The sequence below is a fragment of the Microtus ochrogaster genome, unplaced genomic scaffold, assembly GCF_000317375.1.
Source record: "Microtus ochrogaster isolate Prairie Vole_2 unplaced genomic scaffold, MicOch1.0 UNK5, whole genome shotgun sequence".
NCBI classification, from domain to species: Eukaryota; Metazoa; Chordata; class Mammalia; order Rodentia; family Cricetidae; genus Microtus; species Microtus ochrogaster.
The window spans coordinates 14,813,147-14,838,581 of NW_004949103.1; the positions used below are offsets into that span (position 1 = coordinate 14,813,147).

The 25,435-nt window shown below is 41.2% G+C and overlaps 1 protein-coding gene across 4 annotated transcripts in view; it reads right to left on the bottom strand.

Moving 5' to 3' along the window:
* Adgra3 (adhesion G protein-coupled receptor A3) overlaps positions 1-25,435 on the bottom strand; it is a 135,663-nt gene that overhangs the window by 16,016 nt on the left and 94,212 nt on the right. For 2 of the 4 annotated variants that reach the window (XR_003378582.1, XR_003378583.1), the window contains exons 17-19: positions 23,171-23,316; positions 19,465-19,560; positions 17,976-19,342 (exon numbers count right to left, since the gene is read on the bottom strand). Coding sequence is in view for 2 of the 4 variants with exons in the window: in XM_005366017.3 (XP_005366074.1) it covers positions 18,100-19,342; positions 19,465-19,560; positions 23,171-23,316 (1,485 nt within the window). In the remaining 2 variants the exon portion in view is untranslated. Of the gene's footprint in view, positions 1-17,305; positions 19,343-19,464; positions 19,561-23,170; positions 23,317-25,435 lie in introns of those variants that run through there. The other 2 variants (XM_005366017.3, XM_026788673.1) reach the window with 1 other exon arrangement.

A 25,435-nucleotide genomic window follows, 5' to 3' on the forward strand; every position in this document is an offset into this window, starting at 1 on the left:
ATGCATGTCTAAGATTGCCCAAAGAAATACATTTATTCCTTCTTAAACCACTCTATAGTAATATAATGTTTAAGATAATTTTGAATGCACAAAATTTCATGTAATTATATCCATGGTATTTGGTGGTTTCATTCAGATGAGGATTAAACAGTATTTATCCAAAAAGAGATTTCAGTACTGGACTGTCAGGTATGAGACATTTCTTCTCTAATACTGAAATGCTATCTTTAAGAACATAGCAAAAATCAAGAGAGATGGAATTTTCATTGCTTTGTTAGTTTGCATTCTTTTTGGATTAAATAACAAAAACCAGCTTCAATTTAGGAGGAGGGAAAAAGAAGAAGAAAAGGAGGAAGAAGGTGAAAAAGGTGGAAGGCTGAAGGATTCAAAACAAACTTGTCAGAATCCACAGTTAGAGAACATAGCCAGGTTTGGGGAGCCACCTAGCCTGTTTTATGTGCTCCAAATTACTTTCCACAGTGTTCTGTCTTGCTTCAGTATGACATAGTAGAATAACACAACCAAATGATTACCAGCTTCTAAATTAATAATGAAATCATTAAAAATTACTTCTAGGTTCAAATACCTAATGAATAGATGTCCTGCCCTAACTTGGATTGTCTTCATTAGGGTTTCAATTGCTGTGATAAAACATTGTGACCAAAAGCAACAGTGGATGAAAGGGTTAATTTTAACTTACAGCTCACACTGTATGACTGACAGAAGTCAGGGTAGAAACTCAAAGCAGAAACTTGGAGTCAGGAACTGATGTCAAGGCCATGGAGGAGTGCTGCTCACTAGCTTGCTTCCCATGTCTTGCCCAGCCTGCTTTCTGATACCACCCAGAGCCAACCACCCGTCCAGGGCTAAGACCATAAGCAGTAAGCCTGGTGGTCTTTCCACATCAATCATCAATCAAGAAAACGCCTACTTTATTCAATCAAACATTAATTAAAATTTAAAAATTAAAACCACACTATTAAAATGACCTTTCTTTCTTGGTTTTGTTTTTTTGAGACAGGGTTTCTCTGTGCTGTCCTGGCTGTTCTAAAATTCATTCTGTCAACCACCAGACTGACCTCAAACTCAGAGATCCAACTGCCTCTGCCTCCTGAGTGCTGTGATTAAAGGCATGAACTACCACCATAAGCACTGATCAGAGTATCTCCTTAAGAGGTAATTCACTTCTTGATCCCTTCCAATAATCCTTCAATTCCAAATTTTTATCTTTGGGAGATAGAATACAATTAAATTGGAGATTACTATACGTTACGGTGGTATGACTTCTCACCACTGAAGAGATTTCCCCATCCCCAGAAGGAAAAGGCAATACAGCTAGCATTTTCTACTGGTGACTTGAAAATTGAAATTTTATTTAAGAAGAAGTCACAGACAGCATCTATGCAGCATTGCTATGCCCTATTTCTATGTTTTGAATACTTTACTCCTAATACTTTGAATAAGATTTTGTTAAAAATTAAGTTTTCATTTAAGGTGAAATTAAGAGTACCTGAATATTTTAGTATATTAAAAGTAGAGAAGAGGAGGAGAAGGAGACCGACAGATGTGTCCACAGGTCATTCCGGTAGGGGTATTTTTCAATTAAGGCTCCCTCTTCTCAAATGCCTCCAGCTTGTGTCAAGTGGACAAAAACTATCAAAGAAAGGCCTCGCAATACTCCTTCCTGCAATGACTAATCGTGCAGGTAATCATATTTTACCATGATTATTCTAGCCACATCACAAAGATGAAGGGCAAGATGAAGGTATACAAAAGACCATTATAGCAAGTCACTTGAAGGTGTTTGATTAGAGTCATGCCAAAACCCAAAGGGGCTGTTCACAACTGGGCACCTAAATTTCACAGGACCTTCAAAGTATTTTCAAGATTTATTCTTTGTTTAACTTTACCTATGAAATAGCACCTTACTAGGACATTTTTAATACTGCCATTTCTGGGTGGTGTAACTACAGATAAAGGTAATAAAAAGTTAACCACCATACCTATTTAGTAATAACCTGGCAGAGGTAACAAACCATAGGCCATTTGGGACCCATAAACTTACTGCTTCCTCTCCTTAATAATGGGATGAATTTCTTTCTTTGGGTGTAGTCAACATTTATTAATATCTTGGTAGCAAATCCCTGAATCTCTAGGCATCATCTTTGTCTGACCCTTTCTGCAGGGGATGTTAGGAGAAAGGACCTACGATTGCTGAAAAAGAAAGCCATATCTTGTTACAAGATACAGAGAAAACAAGCTAGAACCAAGCTGGAGGCTTTTTCCCTGCTGACTGAGAAGAAATGATATAAGCAATCTAACCCAACTGTGAACCCTATGAACTACAATATCAACCTGACAGATAAAATGTCTCCAGTGGTGAATTAATGGCATGGCAGTTACTAGGGAAACCAGCTCCAGCCTAATTGTATTTGAGGCTTGTTCTGCAGGACGTATTTCAAGCTTGGTACTGTAAACCTAGTCATAAAATCCATAGTGGGGATGCCTGAGGTGAAGAGAAAACTTACTAGTCTTGTTTACCTAAATTGACATGGTATCAATATGCCTTATAAATATTTGTATTTATGCACATAAGCCAACGGTACTCTCAGCATTAATCAAGAAAGAGTCTCTTTACAATGAAGGTGGTGAATGCAGAGACTCTTGGCTTCTCAAGGTACTAAGGAAAATGGACAGTTGAGCATAAAACAGTTGTAACATGATACTACACCAAACTACCTCAGGCTCAGGGAGAATAACTACGCTTCCAAGGCTCAGGGAGAATAACTATGCTTACAAGGCTCTGGGAGCATAACTATGCTTCCAAGGCTCAGGAAGCAGCATGGAAGGAATGGAAGAATGTAAGAGCTGGCAGACTGAGAAAAGGTGGCAAAATCCTAGCTTCTCTCCATGAGACAGCCATTGCAGTCAGGATCACACAGCAGCAACTAGGGTCCACACTGGGCCTGTCATGTGACCGGAGAAATAGCTAAAATGATAGTTTTGAAATGGAAATCATTTAGGGAATCTTTGGTGGATGAGTAAACCACCTTAAAAACAATTTCCCATTGTTCTTCAGTGAAACACAGTAACCTGTTTTTGTTTTGTTTCTGTCCCTTTGGTTGCTAAGGCAGTTTAAAGGAAAGAGGTTTATTTGGAGTACAGTTCTGGATGTCTAGGCTCACAACTGCAGCCAGAAATGCTCTTTGTACTGGCAGCCTTGAGGTAGTACAGGGCTCACGTGGCCAGAGGCAGGATGCACATGCGCATTTCAGCCTTTTTCTCCATCCTCTATAAAGCCATTGCGATTCAACTGCCATAGTCTATCCTATAGTTTCTTATGCTTTGGTTTGTGATCCCATATGAATTTGAGGGTAACAGGTTTCTGAATGCAAAACAACCAAAAATTCATTCACAGTCAACTATGCAATGAATTCAAGTTGTCCCTACAACCCTTGCCAGGATGTATCATATGATTTCAGATTGGTCTGAACATCCAGCACTTCTACTCTGGACACCATCACATCACCCCATATGCAAACCCTGAAGCCCCTCTGGTCAGAGCCAAGATTAGTACATGTGAAGAACTGCCACGATTTTTACTGCACATACAGGGTTTTTCTGCTCTTACGGAAACAATATGTTTCAAATTACAAAAATAAATACTTTTAATATTTTCTTACCATAACTCAACAGCACATATCAAATTCTCATGCCTTAAATTGTATTGCTTTGCAATATTTGGTTTAAAAAGAAATTGCTGTGTGAACAGCAGCTGAATTGAGTTTCATTAAAAAAAAAACCATTAAATTGGGCCTGGAGACATGGTTCAGTAGTTAAGGAACACATGCTGATCTCGCAGAGGACCTGGATTTGCATCCAAGAACACGCATGGCAACTTACACCTGGTGTCTATAACTCCAGTTCCAAGGGGTTTGGCACCCACTACTGACCTCCATAGGCACTGGGTGAACATTCAGTGTATGTACATACATGTAGGTAAAACGTTAATACACAGAAAATAAAAAAAAATATTTTAAAAATCATTAAATGGCTCTTTTTCCCCCTTTGGATTAAGAAAGAATTTCCAAAATAGACATTAGCACACTGGTGCCATTTGTACTAGTTCTTCAGTGAAGCAACAGTCTTAGCAATGGCTACAGCAAGGTCAAAATACTGCTCAACTATCAAGTAGTACAGGTGTTTAATATCCTCCAATATTGAGTGTCAGCTATGATTTGGTTTTTATAGCAGACCCATTCCATCATACCCAACTCTCTTTGGCATTCAGCAAATGGTAAGAGTGTTATCAAAATGTTTAAAAGTAAAATTTCAATTATTATCAGTCAATAGTTGATTTCTATGCCTATTCCACAGAGCTGTATACTTAGGGATCACATAAATATTTCTCAGAAGAAAAGGGACCCAGGTTAGACAGAGCTCAAACCATTTCCTAATCCAATGACTCAGTCAATCCTCACTTCCTCCCAAGGGTCCCCACCTCCACAAACCCACTTAAAACTCTACCTCACAACAGGGGTTAAATTTCTACATATGAGTTCCCAGGGTGACATACAAACCATATTCAAATCAGAGCAAAATATTTATGCATTCTTCACAAAACTTAGATGTTATGCAAAAGTAGAGATGAATCTTACTCTCGCCATTCTTTTAAAACAATGTTAAAAGGAAATAAGGATCAGAAGGTGTATTTATTTAAAAGAATGTTTTCATAAAAAGATACTTTTAGAAGCTTGGACAAGGAGCTGGAGAAATGGTTCAGCAGCTAAGAGCACTGACTGCTCTTACAAAGGACCTGGGTTCAATTCCCAGCACCCACATGGCAGCTTACAACTGTAACTCCAGTTCCAGGGGACTGACACCCGTGGTAAAACACAAATGGACATAGAATAATACATTGAAAAAAAATCCAAACCCATACCTAAATAAGAAAAAATAAGAAAACAAAAACTAACAATGCAAATTACAAAACTGTGGTAAAAATTAAATACTCAGTATCAATGATGAGAAAAAAACAAAAAATTAATAGTGGCTTCATGATAAAGTTAATACCAGCAAGAAAATCACTAATATCAATGTTTTTTTTGTTTTTTTTGTTTTTTTTTTCTGGTTTTTCGAGACAGGGTTTCTCTGTGGCTTTGGAGCCTGTCCTGGCACTAGCTCTGTAGACCAAAAAGGCACTATGAAGTAAAACGTAGTGACAATAGTGCATATCTATAATGAGGAGACGATGCGAAAGAAATTTATGATAATATATCCAACTCGGGGAAAACAGATGTCTCAAAATATTACAGCTCAACACACTGAACAAAGACACAGAGAACTTTGATGGATTTGCATGAAAATTTTGGTCGAGGCTCATCATGTGAGAGACATCTGTCACCTTATATTTCCATGTATAAGTAGACAGCCTACCTTCAAAATCTGTAAATGACACCAACATTTTTGCTTTGTATCAATTCTATTGTGAAAAAATAGTATACTGCCGGGCGGTGGTGGCGCACACCTTTAATCCCAGCACTTGGGAGGCAGAGGCAGGCGGATCTCTGTGAGTTCGAGGCCAGCCTGGTCTACAAAGGGAGTAACAGGACAGGCTCCAAAAGCTACAGAGAAACCCTGTCTCGAAAAAAAAAAAAGAAAAAATAGTATACTTATTTTAGCATCTGTAGTCTTGAGTCAATAACATTTTCCTTCAAGTGTTTAATTTTAGTATGATTTTTATTCTGTAATTTCAATTTTTTGAAATAATCCTAGATATTAACATATTATTGCCTTAACAGTTCTTCAATATTCTTGAAATTTTTTAGTTTTATAAATTTTTAACTTTGCTATCTTTCCTTCTGTATACCAATTTCTACATTCTCTGTTCTGAGTAATTTTTAATAAATCTTACCTTCCCGTTCCTTTAGTTTACATATTTATAATGTATGACAGTTCAATATTTTTTCTTAGTTGTAAGTCTACTATTAAATAAATATGCTCATTTTGCTTCAAGTAGCAAAATAAATAAAACTGATACTTAGTGAAAACTGCTAAAAAAAAAAACAAAAACCAACTTTTGGAAGCTCAAAATGACTTCACTTGAAAACTTCCACATACCCCCAAATACTATGTCCTAGTTCTAATACGATTTGAATCCCAGACAAGTCCCTTCCTAGAAAAGACCATGATAAAAGCATTCCAATTCGCAATTCGGGGCCTGTAAATCTAGTTGTCTAAAGCCTAACGTACACATTAAAACGAAGGAAAAATGTATAGATTCATTTCTCACTCCCACGATATTAGACATGAAACTTTAAAAAAAGGCTAATTGAAAAACTGGATGCAGAAATACAGAAGAAAAAAACCACAAAGTGACAAAGTATCTCTTCTAAAACCAGGAACAAGGCATTTCTATCACATATAGAAAATCCCTACAGATGATAGGAAGGAAGAGCAAAGGAGGGAGAGAGGAAGAGAGGGAACAAGAGAGAGATGGAGACAGCGATGGAAAATGACAGGAAGGGATGGAGTTGAGAAGAAGTGTGGGGGTGCAGAAGGGAGAGACAGAGTTAATTCAGCAAAGCTGAGGGATGAAAAAAAAACCCATTAAGTAAAGTCAATTGACTCTCTGTATTTGAGGAATGAACAATCTGAAAAGAAAATTAAGAAACCATCTCCTTGACGATAACATCAAAAAGACTAAAATACTTAAGAAATAGCTTTACCGAAGAAGCAAAAGGTATGTTGTACACTGAAAACTGTAATATATAAAAAAGAGAGAGATTTAAATACAACAGTAAATGGAAAGACAGGTCTTGACAGATTAAATATTGTTAAAATGTCAATATTAGCCAGAGTTAAGTATACATGAAATATGATACTTATGAAGATCTCAGCTTTTGTCAGAAAAAACAAAATCTCAAGGGACTCAAAATAACCGACATAACTATATACATCCACAGTTTAGGTTTTAATCCTCCCAAATAAATAACCAGAGCTAAATCCAGTTCCTCGGAAAGTATGTGAAAGCACGTTCTAAAGTGTTAAGTGAGTTAACATAATGTTCTAAGAGTCCTGATCCTATCGAACTAGCATTCTTTTAAGAGGAGAAACTCCAGACAGAGTGAGGCATCAGGAATGTGCACTCTTCATAAGTTCCCAGAGGCAATGTAACATGAAGATATCCAGATTGGCCACTCTAGCCATGGAGGAAGACGCCAGTAAAGACACCTGCTAAGACACCTTGATCTTCACCTACTGTTTCTGGAACCGTGAGAAGTAAATGGCTATTACCTAACCCGTCTATGCACTTTGTTCTAGCAGTCACGGCCAAGTAATACAGTAATCTCCAGAGTAACAAAACTGGAGCTGGGTACGGCAGCACAGGTCTATAACCAGCATTCAGGACACAGAGGCAGGAAGATTACACACAGATATGAGATCAGTATAGGAGACATAGTGAGTTCCAATCCACGCAGGGTTACAGTGCAAGGCCATGTCTCAAAATAAGTAAATGAGGAGCTAAACAGATGCTAAGCAATCATGAGACCTGGAGTTTGAATCCAAACACCATGTGACAGGCTGGATCTCTCAGACATCTCTAGTTCCAGCTCCAAGGGATCCAGCATGCTCTTCTGGCTCTGTGCAGACTCAGCACATACACACACACACATACACACACATGCACGCACGCATGCACACACACACACACACACACAGGCACGGCCATGTACACATACATTCATACAGACACATACTCATACAGACATATACACACATAAATAAACAAAATCAATCTTTAATAAATGAAAGGAACTAAGTTGACGATTACACACTACCTAATTTCAAAACTTATCAGGGAGCTACAGAAATCAAAAGAGAAAACACAGAACCTTATTTCTGACCTCATTAACGCCATAAAAACTAATTTGAGGTAGGCTATAGACCTAGATGTGTTAATATGATTGAGCTCCTAGGAAAAAATTTGAGAGTGCACATTCATAATTTTATGCCTGGTAATGACTTCTTAAACATGACACATAAAGTGCTAGTTGTAAAATAAAAATTTATTATGTGCTTCATTAAAATTAAAAACTGTTACCTATCAAAAGACAGTATTAACCTAGGCAGGGTGCTGTGCTTCACTTGTCTTGGCAAGGTGAAGGAAAAGGATTCTGAGTTTGAGGATGACCTGGGCTATATAGTGAGATCTTGCATCAAACAAACACACAAAACAAGTATGGCCTTGCAAAATCATAATTCTGGAAGCTAGAAAGATGGCTCAGTTGCTAAAAGCACCTCTTGTGCTTGCAGAGGACCTGGGTTTGATTTCCAGAACCGTATGCTAGCTCACAGGCAACTATGAGTAATTCTAGCTACTGGGGATCTGATATTCTCTCTAACATGCATGGCCACCAGGCACCAAGCACACACGTGGTATACAGACACTTGTTTAGGCTAAACACTCATACACATAAAATAAAATAAAAAAAAATTTCTAAAAAGAAAAACATTAACTTAAAAATGGATTTAAAGAGATTGAAAAAAGCTAGCCAGAGGCTGGAGAGAAATTAAAACAAGTATGTCTAATAAAGGGCTTGTAGAAGAAACACTGAAAATCCAGGTGTTAAAGATGGTCTTGATCCAAGTGCCTAATGAAAGAGAATATCCAGCCAATCAGTAAGAATGTGAACACACATCAGCAAGGAAATAGAGATTACAGCATTGAGAGATTGGTGTGCTTTGATTAAGAATGCCCCCACCCATAGGCTCATATATTTAAACGCTTGGTCACCAAGAAGTGGCACTATTGAAGGAATCAGGACAAGTGGACTTATTGGAGGAAGTGTGTCACTGGGATTGGGCTTGAGGTTTCAAATGCCCTTGCACAGCTCAGTCTCTTTCTCTGCCTATAGATTAGAAAATAAACTCTTAACTACTGCACCAGTTCCTGCCTGCCCACCGCTATGCTCCTCACCATGACAATAATGGACTAAACCTCTGAAACTGCAAGCCACCCTCCAATTAAATGTTTTATTTTAAGAGTTGCCTTCGTCAGGGTGTCTCTTCACAGCATTAGAACAGTGATTAAGACAGAGATCAAGCCACCTAACCAGAACAGCTGATGGCAGTGAGGACATGGAGCCTCAAGAGCTCTCCTATTGGACTGGTGGGCCTGGCGTAGTCATAGTGATTACATACATGTCTCATAGTCTCAGTGTACATACAAGAGAAGAGTGTTCTCACATCTACCAGCAGACAAGGTGAGAATGTTCGATATGGAAGGACAGTAGTTCTGGGGGTCATTTAATGGAACGCTGCACAGTAAATCACCCAAAGTTGAACATAAGTAATTGAAGATAAAAGTAGAACAAAAAGAAGTTTTACCTATAAAATACACAAATACTAGGTAAAGTAACAGATGGAAATGAAAGTTAAGATGGTGCTTATTTTGGGAAAACTCACTGGCTAGAAGGAAACATAGTGAACTTTCGGGTGGCAATTGGATCTTTACTTGTTCTGTCATGGCAAGATGCATACATAACATTCATGCATTTTACTGTTTTACATGCCACAAAAGAAGCAATTTTAAATATAGCTCCAAGGCAATTATTTTTCATACTGAATAAATTATAGTACGTAAGCATGCTTATGAACATGTCAAACCCTCAGGAAATGAACCTTCTAACATAACCATTTTAATATAAAAAGTACAGATATGCATACTTAGAATACATGCTAATTGTTCTTGTCACAGCTGAATTATTTGCAGAGGTGCATCTGAATGTTGGCTACACTAGTATGGATTCTCCAAAGAATTGGGAAACAGAGATAACATAGATACAGAAGAAATTTATTAAAAGGAGCTAGTTCATTGATTATGAAGGCTAAGAAGTCCCAGTCAAGGCCAGAAGAAAACTATAACTCAAACCAGGCAGAGAGATTCAATTCTCCCCTCCCAACCTCTCATTCAATTCAGATCTTGGTGGATGTACAACGCTAAGGCACACATGGAGGACAAGTCTTTCGAGTCTACTGATCAATGCTCGTGTCATCTGGACATTCCTCAGACATCCACCCATGTCAACTCGACACTTTCATCGCCTCAAACTACACTTAATCTCCAAATAATGTCAGGAAGACTAACGAACATACTGCCTTCCTAACATGACACATCCATCATGCACAGAACGGGAAATGCACTCATCTCTCTTCCCAAAGCAGTGGTAAAGGCTTTGAGTTATGTTAAATCTTGATAAACTTAAAATCTGACACAAAAAACAATATCTTTACACTGTGATATAAATTTGGTGCCCTGTATTAACGGAATAAGAAGAAAACAAAGATATGTGACATAAATGTCAAACATTTACAACAAAATGAGGTCATATCCACTAACAGTTCTCATTTCTGTAACTGGTTCCATGGCTGTTGCTGATATTTTCCACTCCTGTCTTTGCTGAAGGGTACAGACACTAGCACTTACCTACGAATTCGCTATTGATCATAATCATGGGACAAAGTAAAGTGATTACAGGCATACTCCTTCCTCCGTAAGGTAAAATCTGATGCCCGCTTGGCAATCTGGACAGCCAAAACAACAGCACATTTTTGCTTATCAATTCAAAGGCAGGAGGAGCCCAAAATCACCAGGGAGAAGTGTCATTCTATTAAAATGGCAACATTCCTCCCTGTGGGAGGAAAACATCTGGGCCAGTCAAACAATCGAGGAGAGCACAGGAGCAATAATTGTGGGTCATGAGGGTAATAAGTTAGCAAGTGGTGCCAGACTCATTTGGAGAGCAGAGCCACAAACTAAAGACCTTTCTCCGTCTTCAGGTATAATGTGATTTGTCTCATTAGGCTCTAGGCTTACTGAAGACATTCACTTGTCCATCGTTCCACGATTCCCCTCTGAAACAGAGCTTCATGTCCTGTGTCTATCCCACCATTGTCTCCTGGAAGTACACACTGACTCTCATTTCAGTTCTGCCAGTGAAAATTTGATCTGTGATATATCCCACCTCAGACCTAACGTGGACAATATCCAGATGAATATCTGATTCTGAAACTGAGACAGAAATGAAGACTTCTGAAGGTTAGGAGAGGGAATTGAATATGATTTATATTTGTGAAGGATGTGGGTTATGGGAAAATGCTTTGGACTATCTGTGCTGCCCTCAAAATCCCTATATTGAAACTACAGGCTTCCCTGTGCTGCTGCTTGGACGTGCTGCATCTGGGGGCATAATGACGTCATCAGACTGGAACACTAATGTGTTAGCTATGGTTTCTATTGCTATGAAGAGACACCCTGACCATGGCAACTCACAAAGGAAAGCACTTATTAGGGCTGCCTTACAGTTCAGAGGTTTAGTTCATTGTCATCACTCAGAAACATGGTGAGACACAAGCAGACATGGTGCTGGAAAAGCAGCTAAGATCCAGATCGGCAAACGGCAGGGAAAGAGTGAGACACTGGGCCTGCTTTGAGTATCAAAGCCCAACCCCACACTTCCTCCAACAAGGCCACAGCTCCTAATACTGCCTTTCCCTATTGGTTTATGGGAGCCAGCTTTTTTATCCAATCCACCAGACTCTAAGAAGAGACTTGAAATGTTCTTCCCACAAAGTGAGAACACAGCAAGATGGAAGGGTCTACAAGCCAGGAAAAGGACCTCACCACAGAATCCAAACATGTTCACACCCTCATCTTGGACATCAAGCTTTTAGCAAAATTGTTAGTAATTCCATGATCTCTGGTTTATTTGCCATAGCAAAACCAATTAGGTAATTATAGTCTTGATCATGAAACTGACATAAAAACTAACATTTCTATTTGGGACCCATCCCATAATGGATTAGTACTTAAAAGCAAGACTGTGTTCTAAGGATGTTGTTTTCCTGTTGGCTTAGCAGCTCCAACTGAATTTACTGCTGGCATCTGTGGCCCCTCCGCCTCCCACAGTCAGTGCCCACCACTCAGGCTGCGGCTTGATGAGATTTCCAGTCCCATGGACACTCGTTCTGCCGCTGCTGCAAAATGTAGTTTTTAACTAAGTCTCTATCACTCTGTTTACCAATAAAGACTCAGGAGTCAGACGCTGGGGTGAAAACCTGGTAGGTAGCTCAGAGAGGCAGAGGAGCAACCAGCTGAACTTCCTTTTTGACTAGTACCCAGCAAGAGAGTCTCTCTTTAGCCATCCCAAACCAAAAAGACCATGAAACTCCAAGTCCCTCCCTACTCCTTCCTGTGCTCTTCTGTGGTCTCTATAGCTAATTCCTGTCAACTTGCTATTCCTGTGGATTTGTTTCTGGCTCTACCTCAATTCAAGGCTGATTTTAACAACACAGGCACAGGTTTCACAGTGTGATCAAATATCCCACAAGAAAGGGAAGACCAGGTAAGACCAAAGTTCAGGAATTATCCTTTGGTCATCTGTTTATGACATTACCAAATCATCTGCCTTTCCCTCTCACACGTAATAGCCAGAGTATACATTCCGTGACCTCCTTTTCTGATAGGGATGACTACAGTGAGTCCTAGTTAAGGAACTATAGGTAGAAAAGACCCAAGTCCGAAAGATAACACCCTCTCAAATGAGACGCTGTCTGTTCTCTAAGAAAGGTCCTATTCGGGAGGAGAGGCACAAAACTAGTGAGGGGAGCTTCAGGGTTGTATATAACACATATGGCAGATTATTAATTCACTGAGAAATTATGTTAAGGCACCATGATGCTGCATTATTACAGCAGACTGCTTAGGGCCAATGTGAAAGGCAAGAGCAACAACAAAGACATCAGAAAAAGAACTTTCACTAAGCAATGAAAATAAGTCATAGTTCATTACTGGTTTAACATTTTGATTCTGTTGTAAAAAAAAAAAAGAATGGGCATTGTTAACAAAATACCACTCAGTACTGGAGTTCACACTTTCTTATGCAATGTGTTGCAGGCTGGGTTGGAACTCATGATTACTAGTTCTAAAAACAATCTGCTCTTGAGAATACATTGCCTCAAGTCAACGGTCTATGTTTGCCAGGCTAGAGAATGAACACAATGGTTATAAAATGGAAGCTTTTATTAGTTGGGTTTCTTACTGTTCAGACAACTTTCTCTCTACCTTTTAAAGATACCTGCATCTCTGACAAAGGTCTTCAGCATCTTCTCACACCAGATGGCAGCAGCAGATAATGGATTACCCCAGATGGCAGAAGCAGATGATGGGATAAAACACACACATACATGCTCTCTATCACTTTATAAATAGGACACAAGCAGAAGGTCAATCTGTGTCTTGATCAGCATGAAGCAAAAGTTAACTTTGATGAAACTGAGGTAATATGTAGAATTAATGCTAAACACCCAAGGCTATGAAGGGGTAGTGGATGGTCACTTGCTACAGAAACAGTAAGAACCTCTTAATACTGAAGAGTCTTATAAGTTCACAGCCAGCGTATACTTCTCCACCTCCTCCATCTCCAGTGAGAAGAGACTTGACCAAAGGCTGCTAAGTCCACAGAGCTGGGGCTTGACCTGACTAGAGTGACAAGGAATGAAAAAAGGGCAGACACACAGAGAAGGGATCATAGGGTGGGCTATACTTGCTCTGGGGGAGCAGCAGCAACTATAACATAATCTAGACCCTCAGCACGTTTATCATGTATAACAGACAGAGGGGATGGCTAGGAAGGCTTTAGCATTAACTTTTGCTTCACCCTGGGGGAAGGCTTTGCTACTCTCATGGGTCTGAGACACTGGGATCCCTGACATGGCGGTGCCCATGTTAAACAATACACATTCGCTGGGAATACTTCTTCCAATCTTGATATATTCGCTCAAGGATCCCTTGACTTCCACAAAAGGTTGCCTGGAACTTTGTGCTCCATCAAGGTGGGTACACAATAAGGGTTGACATAACCTATAGAGACTAAATCAGTGCACACTGTACATGTACATGTATATCGATGGATGTCCCACATCCTATTACTCCTCTTAGCTAGGAGATCAATGGCTAATAAAAAACATAATTGAGCAGTGGAGATCTTCTGATTCCTGCTTCATTTCTGCCTAAGATGAAATTGGAACAACGATTGCAGTCAAGATTATAGTACTGACAAATCATGAACAATTACAAATTTTTCTTCAGAAGTTTACTATGGGTATACAAAAATACCTGTTGGGCTTATCATTACTTGCAGTTCAGTAAAGACAAGAGAATTTGATCAATCCGCACGAATGCATCAATATAGATGTTAATACCACCACAGAAAAATAAGCGACGGAAAATTTGAATTGCAAAAACATTAAGTAGTTACAAATACACCATTTCTTGTATAAAAAAAAATAGAAACCTTATCCCTCTGTATTTTGGGGCTTGTTCCCGGAACCGCTCTCCCTCAAAAGGTCCCAGATACTCAAATCACTCACAGATGGCACAGTATTTGCATACAGCCTCGTTAGTGACTCCCACTTTGAGCACCTCCTATCTCATGCTCTGTCAACAGGACATTTGCAATAGATGCACTGTACTATTTAGGGGACGATGAGAGAAGGTCTGCACCGCTCAGAACAAATATTTATTTAAATTATATCCTATTCATAGTTGGCTGAATCTAGATGAAGAACAAGTACCTAGAAAAAGAAGGCTGACTACATTAAAATTAAGTAAAAGCAGGTATGGTAGTGCACACCTACAATCTCACTCCTCCAGTAACTGATGCAGGAGGACCGTAAGTTCTTGGCCAGTCTGTAGGCATGTAGGATACGCTCTGTTCTAGGCTCTGTTTCCTTCTTCCATTTTTATGTTCTCAACCAACGTTGGTTGGGGTGTTATGAATTCAATTCATGAAACACACAGGTCAGAATTCGCATTATTCCTCCAGAATGAGCCCAATCAGCATCAAGACATATCTTCCCATTTACATCCACCATTTATATAAATAAACTGAACATGATTATGCTTCTATGGATATGCAAAACAGCACCAAGCTGGAAATCAGCTAATCGCCTATTAATCATCTGAAATATTAAACACATTTACTTTAGCATTTGATTCTAGTAGTTTAATGCAAAAGTACTCATACAAAGACCATCTTTCTAACATTTAAGTTAAAAACTAGGTCACTGAGTTATGTACATACAGATAAACAGTTGGCAATATGGCTCACCTGTAAAGAACTCGTCACTAAATCAGACAACCTGAGTTTGACACCCTGGGCCTACAGGGTGGAAGGAAAGAATCAACTCCTAAAGTTTCTCTGACTCATGCCACCTCAAAACAAAATAAAATGCAATAAAGTATATACAGTATTATAACTCTTGTTAGATGGCATGGTTTAAAGATTTACTTTCATGGAATAAAAAAAAAAAGATTGTATTTCCCTAAATATTACCAACTATGCTACAAAATAAAACTCAGGGCAACTAAAGATGTGTATATAGTCTGATGAAATTATACATAGCAACCTCCCACAGAACCAAAGGTGGCACTAAGTACAAGAGCTTCACCATTAGAAAAGACATTTTCTAATCTCTCATCCCAGAGATGGCATTAACTCAGCAGAAATTCAAAACCTCAGAAATTTGTCAATCTCAGTTGTCAAATCTCTTTAATAAGAAAAATGAAGTGCTGACCTCCATCTAAGACTGAATTACCTGTTAACAGGTTACAATTCTATGAAAAATACAGAAATTTCAGCCAGCAACCATAAATCATAAATGAGAAAAATGGGGGTAAACGGAATGCATTATTCATATCCTATACATGAGAATCAAATTTTAATTCCAACAAATACAAAGGATGCAGAAAGTTAACACGCATCCCTTTCCAGGTGATAACAACCTTCCCCACTTAGGCCAGTGTATCTGAGCACTGAGTGCAGTACCCAGACTGTCACTCAACACTGAAATCTTCCATAGCAGGCAGAGGAGGCAGGAGGAGCAGGTACCCAAGGTCATCCTTAGCTACACGCAGAACTCAAGGTGAACCTGAACTACATGACATAACACACTGGCTCAAGAAAAAACAAAACCCAATTTAAAAAGTAGAAGCTCCATTTTCTCCAATTGCATGGATCTTTTAGAATCCCTCCTTCCTGTTGTTTGAAAGTTTGTTTAAATTAGTAATACCCATTGAACGGCAAGAGAATTGCCTCTTGTTTCTGACGGAGAGGTAGAGAAGGAACAACAGTGATGTTCTCATCATGAGCAGAGCAGCAACACAGAAAAACTAACCTCACACACTGAAGGATCTCGGAAAAGCAAGACTGGTAATAGAAAAAGAAACATTCACTGCTCTTCAGCTACTGTAGTTTTCCAATACTTGGCTGAAAAGCAGACAGACAGAATGTGCAAACAGCAATCTCCTGGCCGTTTGCCTTGTTTCCCTGCCAGAAAGACATGCAATAAAGGCTTGAACAGAAATGTCAGTTGTATTATCGCAAACCAAAACGAGTATTTCTCTAGCCACACACCATGACTACAAAGAGTAGTGTGGTGCTGAGGGGTCGGTCTGGAATACGGCTCAGGATGCCCACAGTGATGTCACCGTCTCTGTGGCCAACATCGAAGGGAAGTTGCTTGCCTCTTTTAGTACTTTCTTGACTATGTGCTGTTGAGTTTGATTGGATTCAAACTGGAGACTTCTATCGCTGAATTGTGTGATATTTTTTCCCCAGCACCGTATTTCACAGAAAATGAACCTGGTAAGACTGGGTTCTGACAGCTAATGACAACTAATGATGTTTCTGTATCAGAATTGTTTCCCACTGGGATGGAATATAAAGGCCAGTACTTTAGCATGGAGCAAAAAGCACTTTCAGTGAGGCACAAAGCATAAGTCAACATAGGGCTAATCTTGGAGACTCCAGAGAGAATGTGAGTCTCACATGCGAGCTTTCTGTGTATTCAATGAAGAGCAGGCATGTGGGACCCTCGGGCACACCAAAACAACCATCAAAAAAGTTAACTCACAGCCATGGATGTGACTTAGTTGGGAGAATACTTGCTCAGTGTTCAAAGCCCTGAGTCTGCGTCTCAACACTATATAAACTGGACCTAGTGCTATGCATCTGTCATTTCAGCAACTGGGAGGTGGAGAAAGAACAGGAGTTCAAGGTTATCTCAGGTATATAGCAATCTGGAACTCAACCTGAGACACATGAGATCCTTGCATGAGTAGAAAAGAAGAAAAGGTGGAAAAGCAAAAAGAAAAAAATAAAAGAAAGTTGAATTGAAATATAAACCATTGAGAAGCTATGGAAAATAACACCAATAGGGTAAAAGTGATATGGCAAAATTATGCGATTTACACACAGGTTCCTACAGTATTCCCATTCTTAAAAACCATTCTGTGAGATCTTTTCAACCCTTATAACTTTTAAAACTGTGTTTATGAAACTTCAACTCAGAAATCCCACAGACATAACCGCTTTAATCAGTACAGTTGAGCCAACAGTACATCTGATAATTTATTTATGCCTGATTCACCTTGAAAAGACACCACTACAAAAACTTTATTAAAATAGAGCTAAAAATGCTCTTAGAATGTACTACATTTATTTATTTGTGTGTATATATAGGTGAAGGTGGAGGCACATATGGACCAGGGGAACACTTAGGAGACTTTCCTCTATCCACCCTAAGGGCGCTAGGTTTACAACTCACAAACTAACAGACTTGGAGGCAAGCACCATTAACCCATGGAGCCATCTTACCAGCTCCGAAAATGCTTTTTCACAATGTAAAAGTAAACCATCGGCACAAAACCAAGCTCCTATTTATTTCATTAAATACAAGCCTGAAATGTTAAGTAGACAGAGCAATCTCTAAGAAATTATAGTTTCAACTTCCAAAATATCGTATTGGTGCTTTGACAAGTCAAACAAGGTTTTAAAGGATTTTTTTTTTAATTCTTGATGAGGAGGGGGTGACAATTTAGGAATATAAAATAAGTAAATCCCAAAACTCACAAGCATATTTGGATGTTCTGAATCCCTAAGGCAGCTGTAAACAGTTCTTGTCTCTGAGAGTTCGTAGCTTAAAGGAATGTGAGTATCACATCTGGACCGGCTTGTATGGGAAGCCCCCGCAAGGCTACACAGTCGTTTCATGCTTCCATAGTCCAGTCCTCACATTACCAGTACTGTCAGTAGCTAGCAAGGGCCCCTCCTGCGCATTGCTCTTAACTGGTCCATTCTGCACGGCTAAGTTCAGCCCGTAAGATTTCTGCTGACTTTCAAGGTCAGCTGCAGTTGGCTTCCTCGGTGTCTCCTTCTTACTACTAGTTGAAACAGGCTTTTCAACATTCCAGCTGCTTTTGGGAAGTGTGCTACAAGCATCACTGCTGTCTTGTTGGGGTGGGTTGTACTGTCTCTCTCTATAGGCTAAATAAGCCCTCCGACTCCTCGAGTGTCCTTCATTGTTTCCTGACCGGCTCTTAGGCAAGCCATTCTGCATGCTTCCTTCCACGCTCGTTGGGACGTCGTAGGCGTACTCTCGCAGGACTGTGAGTCTGCTGGCCCGGTGTCCTTTACTTCGGTTTTTATGGTGGCGGTTTGGGTGCATGTTTGTTCGAAACTGCACGTCTAAAGGAGCCACGTGCATTTTAATGTCGTTATCCATCGAGTGTTCTGTCAGACTGTTATCCAGCTGGGGTGCGGCATTCACAGGTAAGGTGTTGCTGTGGTACTGCGCTGCAGCAGCCTGCAAGTTCGTCAGCTTGCAGCCCTGGGAAGAGTTTTTGAAGCTGGATGCACTTTTGTTGGTGCATGAAGACTCTGCACTGCTATTGGTGCACTTGGGTGCCTCTCCATTAGGACCGCTCGAGTTGGGGGGTTGAACGTTGACTTGCACTGAGTATGAGCTCCGCCCTGGGCAGCACATCATGATCCAGGCAAGTCTCACGTCCTCCCTGTTGACACAATGATGCACCGTGATGAAGGCACTGAAGCTTAAGCACGCGGCTCCGAAAAAGAAGCTGAAAACCAAGTCCAAAGGGTAATACAAAGAAACAGCCATGGCCCCAAACATCCACAAGGCCACATACAAGAGCAAAGTAAGGCTGGCTCCCAAAAGCTGAGACTGAAAACTGTGCTCATTTTCCAACGTGGATGTCGAGATGAGAGACAAAGACATGGAGTCCTGATGATTTATTTCACCATTCTCGTTGGCTGCCAATCTCTGCTGCTCCTCTGTGGGCTCCTTGAGCTCATATTTGCGCTCAGGGTGTCTTTTTAACTGAATAAATATGCTGAGAAAGTACATACAGTTTACAAAAGTAATGAAACTGGCAGGTCCATAGAAGGCTCCCAAGGACGGTTCCCAGGCCATCCAGCAACTAGGAGAGAACATGGGGAATGAGTTTAGACACTCTGTGTTTCAAAGCACTTAGGAGCCTGCAAACTGCTCCAGAAGCAGTGGGCTCGGCATACAGAGAACACAGTACTACACAGTACTCACTAGGGTGCACCGGGCCGGCTGCCGTAGTTCTTGATGTTCGCTGCTGCAGTAATGCCACACACTATGATGGGGATCCCGCCACCAATCAGGTAGAACCTAGGAGGGACAGTGGCTCGTTATCCTGTCTATAAGACACACAGACTTAGTACGACATCAAAACACTTCACAGGTCATCTGTGGAGGCTAATTACTCTCATTCCAGGAACACACTGGGACAACTTTTAGTAACTGCTTTTTTAAATGACCCCCCCCCCTTTAACATTTTTGTTCTGCCATGCTTTTTTGTTGACTTGTTTCTTTTGCGGAAAGGCTCTGAGCTGAAGAAAGCTGGTCAGCTGCTGCCCCCCTGTGGCCACGCAGAAGAACACTTGGGTCTAGGTAAGGCTTTAGCTGGTAGTATTTTTATGGAAAGAGGCTTCCACTAAATTCAGTTGCTGAAGCAAAAATGTCAGTCTATGACACGGCAACTTTTAGAGTCACACACATAAAATATGGTGATGTGTTAGAGCTTGGTTCATGCTCAACCAAGACCTCTACCACAAACTGAGAACAGGGAGGGCATCAGGACCCCAGAAGCTTCCAGAGTACAAAAACCTGTCTCTTTCCCCATGAAGCAAACAGTTGAAAATAAAAACAAGAAAAGGTGGAGAGAACACTCTGTTGATAAAGAGTCTGTCTGCTAAGTAGGAGAGCCTACATTTGATCCCTGGCACGCATGTAAAAGCTGGGCATGGTGGAACACACTTCTAATTTCCATGGTGTTGATCTGGAAGCAGAGAACCCTTGGTATCCTGGCCAGTTAGTCTAGCCTTATTCCTGAGGATGACACTCACAGCTGTCCTCTGGCCTCTACACACACCGACACGCACACACAAACATATAAACACAATCATAAATTAGCTTCGTTTAAGGAACTGTGGTAGACAAGGCACTGATAATCCTGCCAAGGAAAGCTTTGTTTGTAGCTAGGGCATCTGAATTCTCCGACCCCCTAAAAAGGCATTGCTGTCCCTGGTCGAGATTACTCAGGACAGCCAGAAGCCTGTATTACCCGTTCCTGAAAAGCTGCTCTAAATCATGAGTGGCCCACGTGAAAAGCTTGTCTGAAACATTTTCTTCATTATACTCAGTTACAAGTATCTCTAATATGACACCAGTTTGCTGAAGTCACCAGCTGCCCTGGAAGTCTGGAACTACGCCTTCCACGTTTCATTTACAGTGAATGCCAAGAACTGTGGCCCTCCTATTCCTGCCACACCAATTCCCACTGGCTTTCCTGGAAAACAGTCTTCCTTTTGCATTTGCTTTGCCTCACTACCCCTCCTGTAATGTCCTGTTAACAGTCCCTCATGTGCAGCTATGGGTCTTCAGGTCTTCTTCACTGTCTCTTCCGCTCTGCTTATACACATGTTCAAGTGTCTCCATCTTCTGACTTTTCCTGCCTGAACTACTTTCTACTGTCTCTCTGTCATACCCATGGACGCACATACCATCACCTACCTCATTTCCCGCTTATAGTGATGCACCAACTGCCCTTCATGCAGCAGCACTGTGATGCACCAGCTGCCCCTGCATGTAGCAGCACCGCAATGCACCAACTGCCCTGCATGTAGCAGCACTGTTAAACCAGCTGACCCTCCGTGCAGCAGCACAGTGATGTACCAGCTGCCCCTGAAATCAACAACACTGTGATGCACCGGTTGTCCCTGAATGCAGCAGCACCATGGTGCACCAGCTGCCCCTGAATACAGCCGCACTGCTAGGTGCCTTAACTAAGCCCAAGACTCAGAGCCAGGGGAGCAAGCAGCAGCCTTCCATGCAGGAAGCAGAGGGAATGCTTGTTGGCCATTGCAGGGGCAGGGTGTCCTAGGGTTTGGATCTCATGGTGCTTTTCCTTAAAGCTTCATGCTTTTCTTAGAACCCAGAGGAAGACCGGCACAGGATGGGATATGCCAGACTCTCACTCAGCCAAGTCAACCTTCTTCACACAATGACAGGTACCTGTCCTCATCCTTTGGTGACTCTGCAGGCTTACTGAGCAAACTGATGAGCTCTGGAGTTATCTCCTCTGCCTGGTGTTTTCTTCCATTTCTTCCCCCAGCCCACCCAGTGAAAACAGATGTGGCCCAGGATCACTACACTTCTAACTCCTCCCTAGACCTTGTTCACTATCAGGGCTTCGGTGCCAGCAGCACATAGAGCTGAACTGGGTTGAGCACTGGTAAGCCTCCCTTGTGCTTACCCCCATACCCACCACAGCTACTTTTCCTGCAGCATTTGCAGCTGAAGGAAACGGCACCTGCAGAGAAGGCCAACTCACTGGAGCCATACAGACTCCTTCACTTTTCTGACCCCCACACTCTTCAGCCCGAGCTCATCGCCAGTCCCATAGAAGCTGCCTCACACACCTGGCTCACACTGCCTGGCTTCAGCCCTCTCAGGGCCAACCCCAGTGACTCACTGACATTCCTATTTTCAAGCATCCCAATTTATACTCCACACTCATGCCACACTGTCGTAAAATGACACCGTAAGGCCACCTCCTGAGTTAAAGATTTCCTGCAGCCGTCCATATTTGAAAGGACTTATTCACCATGAAGCTCTTTGCTCTGCATTGCAACAATCCATTCCTGGAAGAGGCAGGCATCAGATGCACGACATCCTCAAGAATATACAAAACTCATAAAGTTTACACAACTTACACAGCTCAGGGGTAAGTTCCCTGAGGTACGACAGGCAGTAAGGGCTCCCTAAAGCAGAGCGAACTCTCCAATAAGTAGCCGCCTGCCTGTTCCACATGAATTCAATCACGTAGTTTCCTATGCTGGGGTGGGACAGTTGTGACACTGCTGTCCAAGTCACCCATGCTCATGTAGGTGAATCTAACAAATGCACTAGTTCCCCCAGGATGGACTTAAATCATTTATTTGGTTTCTTACTAACTTCTATCTGATGTAATTTAAAAAAAAAAAAAAAAGACTCTCTAGGAAAATTAATCTCAAAGCCCTCTACCAGACTATTACCACCCGAATTCCTGCTCCTGCAGGCCACAGACCCTAGGCTCGGCAATCTACAGGTCTCGGCTTCCTCTGTTATTTACAGGGGACCTCTACCACTATCTTAACCCCAAAGCCAGGCTCATGCCAATGGCCCGGCATGTGCCCTCCTCCCACACGAGTGGCTTTTCTCTGTATGTGCAATTCTCTACTTTCAAGAGGCCTGAGCAGGTATTCCACAGTCCACAGCCAGCTCTGCAGACTCAGGGGCAGGGGGTGTTGTCAGCCTTCTGTGAACCCACTCACCGCTAACGGTTTTGCTCATCTAGAACCATCAATCCACTCACAACTCTTCTTATTATAACGGGCAGGAAGGATCTATAACTCCAAACTTATTTTGTCTTTTGTAGGAAGAAGAAATTAATTCTTGAGATTAAGATCAATGACACATGACCTCAAAAAAATTCAAAAAGCTAATATTCCATAGAGCTGACAATAGAGCTAATCCCACCTCCATGCTTGCAAGCAACCCACAGTGGAGACATAGATGCTGATAACAATCACGGCCAGTCAGTCCGGCTTACAAGTCCTTCCTTTGACCCCTAAAAGCCACACCAATGTTTCTTGATGTTACAACTTATGATTGTGCTTCAACTAAAGCAAACACAATACTTAGTGAACACTTGAGATACAACAAAGGTTCAGGATACCTGAGCATTGGTCGTGGAGGAGCGGGTGGCTCATCAGGATCCTGGCATCTCTTAGCTTTCTTAGTGACTTGCTTATAGATGTTTCTAGCAGTGACTCCAACCCACAACACCGTGGCAAGGGTAGAATAATGAAGAATGATCCCAACCTATAAGGAAGATTGGACGACATATGAAAATTAAAAGAACTGTTTTCTCAAGTCTGATTAAAAAGCATATGAAGGTATATTGTAATTGACTCCTTTTCATGCTCATGAAGAAATTAAGGCTGTTAACAGATAATGCAATTTATCAGTTCATCTTCTAACCATTACAGAAAGAAGGAGCAGAGAAGATGAAGGCAACAGGAACATAATAGCACATAGTACGTTCTTGAGAAAGATACTTGGGCTCTGATTGGGAGCCAGGAATTCACCAACAAACAGCACGGGAGACCCAATGGGCACAAAACCAAGGGCACAGTAGGCACCTGACAGTGTAACTGCAGTGCAGCACATGACACAGATTAAACTCATTTGCTAGTGATGACAGGAAGTATGCTGATCACATGACCTGTTGCATCACCTGGCTGAGGATGAAATTCTACATCATGATGAAAGGGGACACAAGGCTTGCAACTTTTTTTTTTTTTAAGAAAAAAAAAACACTCTATATCACCAGAGCAAGGACATAGAACGTTGTTGTTGGTTTTTTTTTGTTTGTTTGTTTGTTTTTTTTTATGGGATGGGAGTAGAGTGTCAGACTAAGACTCAATCTGTAACCCAGAGTGGCCGATAACTCACTATGTAACCGATATTGGTCTTGAACTTACAGCAATCCTCCTGGCTCAGCTTCCAGAGTGCTAGATTTATAAGCATGACATCATGGCTAGCTTTTTTAACTAATGACTTGTTATCTTTTCCAATGGTTGTTGTTCTTGCTTCTTTGCTTCTTTTGGATGTCAAGATCCCTAGACTAACTTCAATATCACTGTGTGGTGGAGGATGACTCTGAACTCCTACAACCCCCTCGACCTCCTGGGTTCCGAAGTACAGGGTGTTTGTTTCACCACATATGGTTTTGCGTAGTGCCGAGGACTGAATCCCGGGACAGTACTTTCCTTCCCACAGTTACTACAGGTAAAGTTGTAGAACTGGAAAACATGAAGAAAAATCTAAACCACACTGACACTGCCAAACCCAGGTCAGCAACAAAAGAACAAGAGCTGATCTGCAGCTCAGGCCCAGGAGCACAAAAGTCCAAATGGCTCCTAACCAGGAGACTCTCTGCCCAGAATAAACCCTGCAGACTGGAGGTGCCAGGACAGGGCATCCCGATGAGCTGAACTAGAAAAGTCAGAAGTCATGGAGATCTCCGAGGGACAGAAATAGCTCCTTGGTTACCATCAGTTTTGCTGACTTGTTAGGAAAGCCAAGTTCATAGATTAAAAATGACATACCCCTTTGTGCCGTCCGAAAAATAGCGTAAGTAAATTTGCCGCATAGAACCCAGTATATTCAAGAGGAATCACTGAGCTTTTACTCAAAATAATAGGGTTTTTTACTGCTGGAAAGCAGAACTGTTAAATACGGTAAGTGGTAAACATTTCAAAACAGGGCAAGGCAGAAACTTCTAAGGAGAAAAAAAAGAGTTAGTATCTGTTTTCTATAGCATTTCCAAATTTCTACAAAAGTGTTCATTCTTCAGAATACCTTACATTAAAACGATTATGAAAATAGAAGTGTTCAGCAAGTCACATAACAAATCATCAATCCACAAGAACCAGGAAAAGAGAACTGAGATCCAGGAGAGAAGCTCCCTGGTTGTGTGGTACTTTTCATCCAACACTTGGGCAGTGCATAAAGTACAACCCAACTACATCGGAGAGCTGGAAATTTTCTAAACAGCTTAGAAAGAATTAATCCATGGGGCAGGTAAAGGGCTCATTAAAAGTAACATGTCATTACTGAAGAAAGTTACCTTGGACCAGAGAGAAACACTACTGTGAAAGTTTGAGGACCAGAGTTTAGATCTCCAGAACCCAAAAGAAAGCTGGGTGGGCATGGCAGTCACCTGTGCTCCCAGCACTCAGGAGATAGGGGATCCCTAGAACAAGCGAGTTAGATGGACCAAGGAGCCATGACAGCGAGCTTCAGGCTCTGAGAGAGACCCTATCTTAATAATAATAAGAAGAAGAAGATGAAGAAGAAGAGGAGGAGGAGGAGGAGGAGGAGGAAGAGGAAGAAGAAGAGAAGAGGAAGAAGAGGAAGAAGAGGAAGAGGAAGAAGA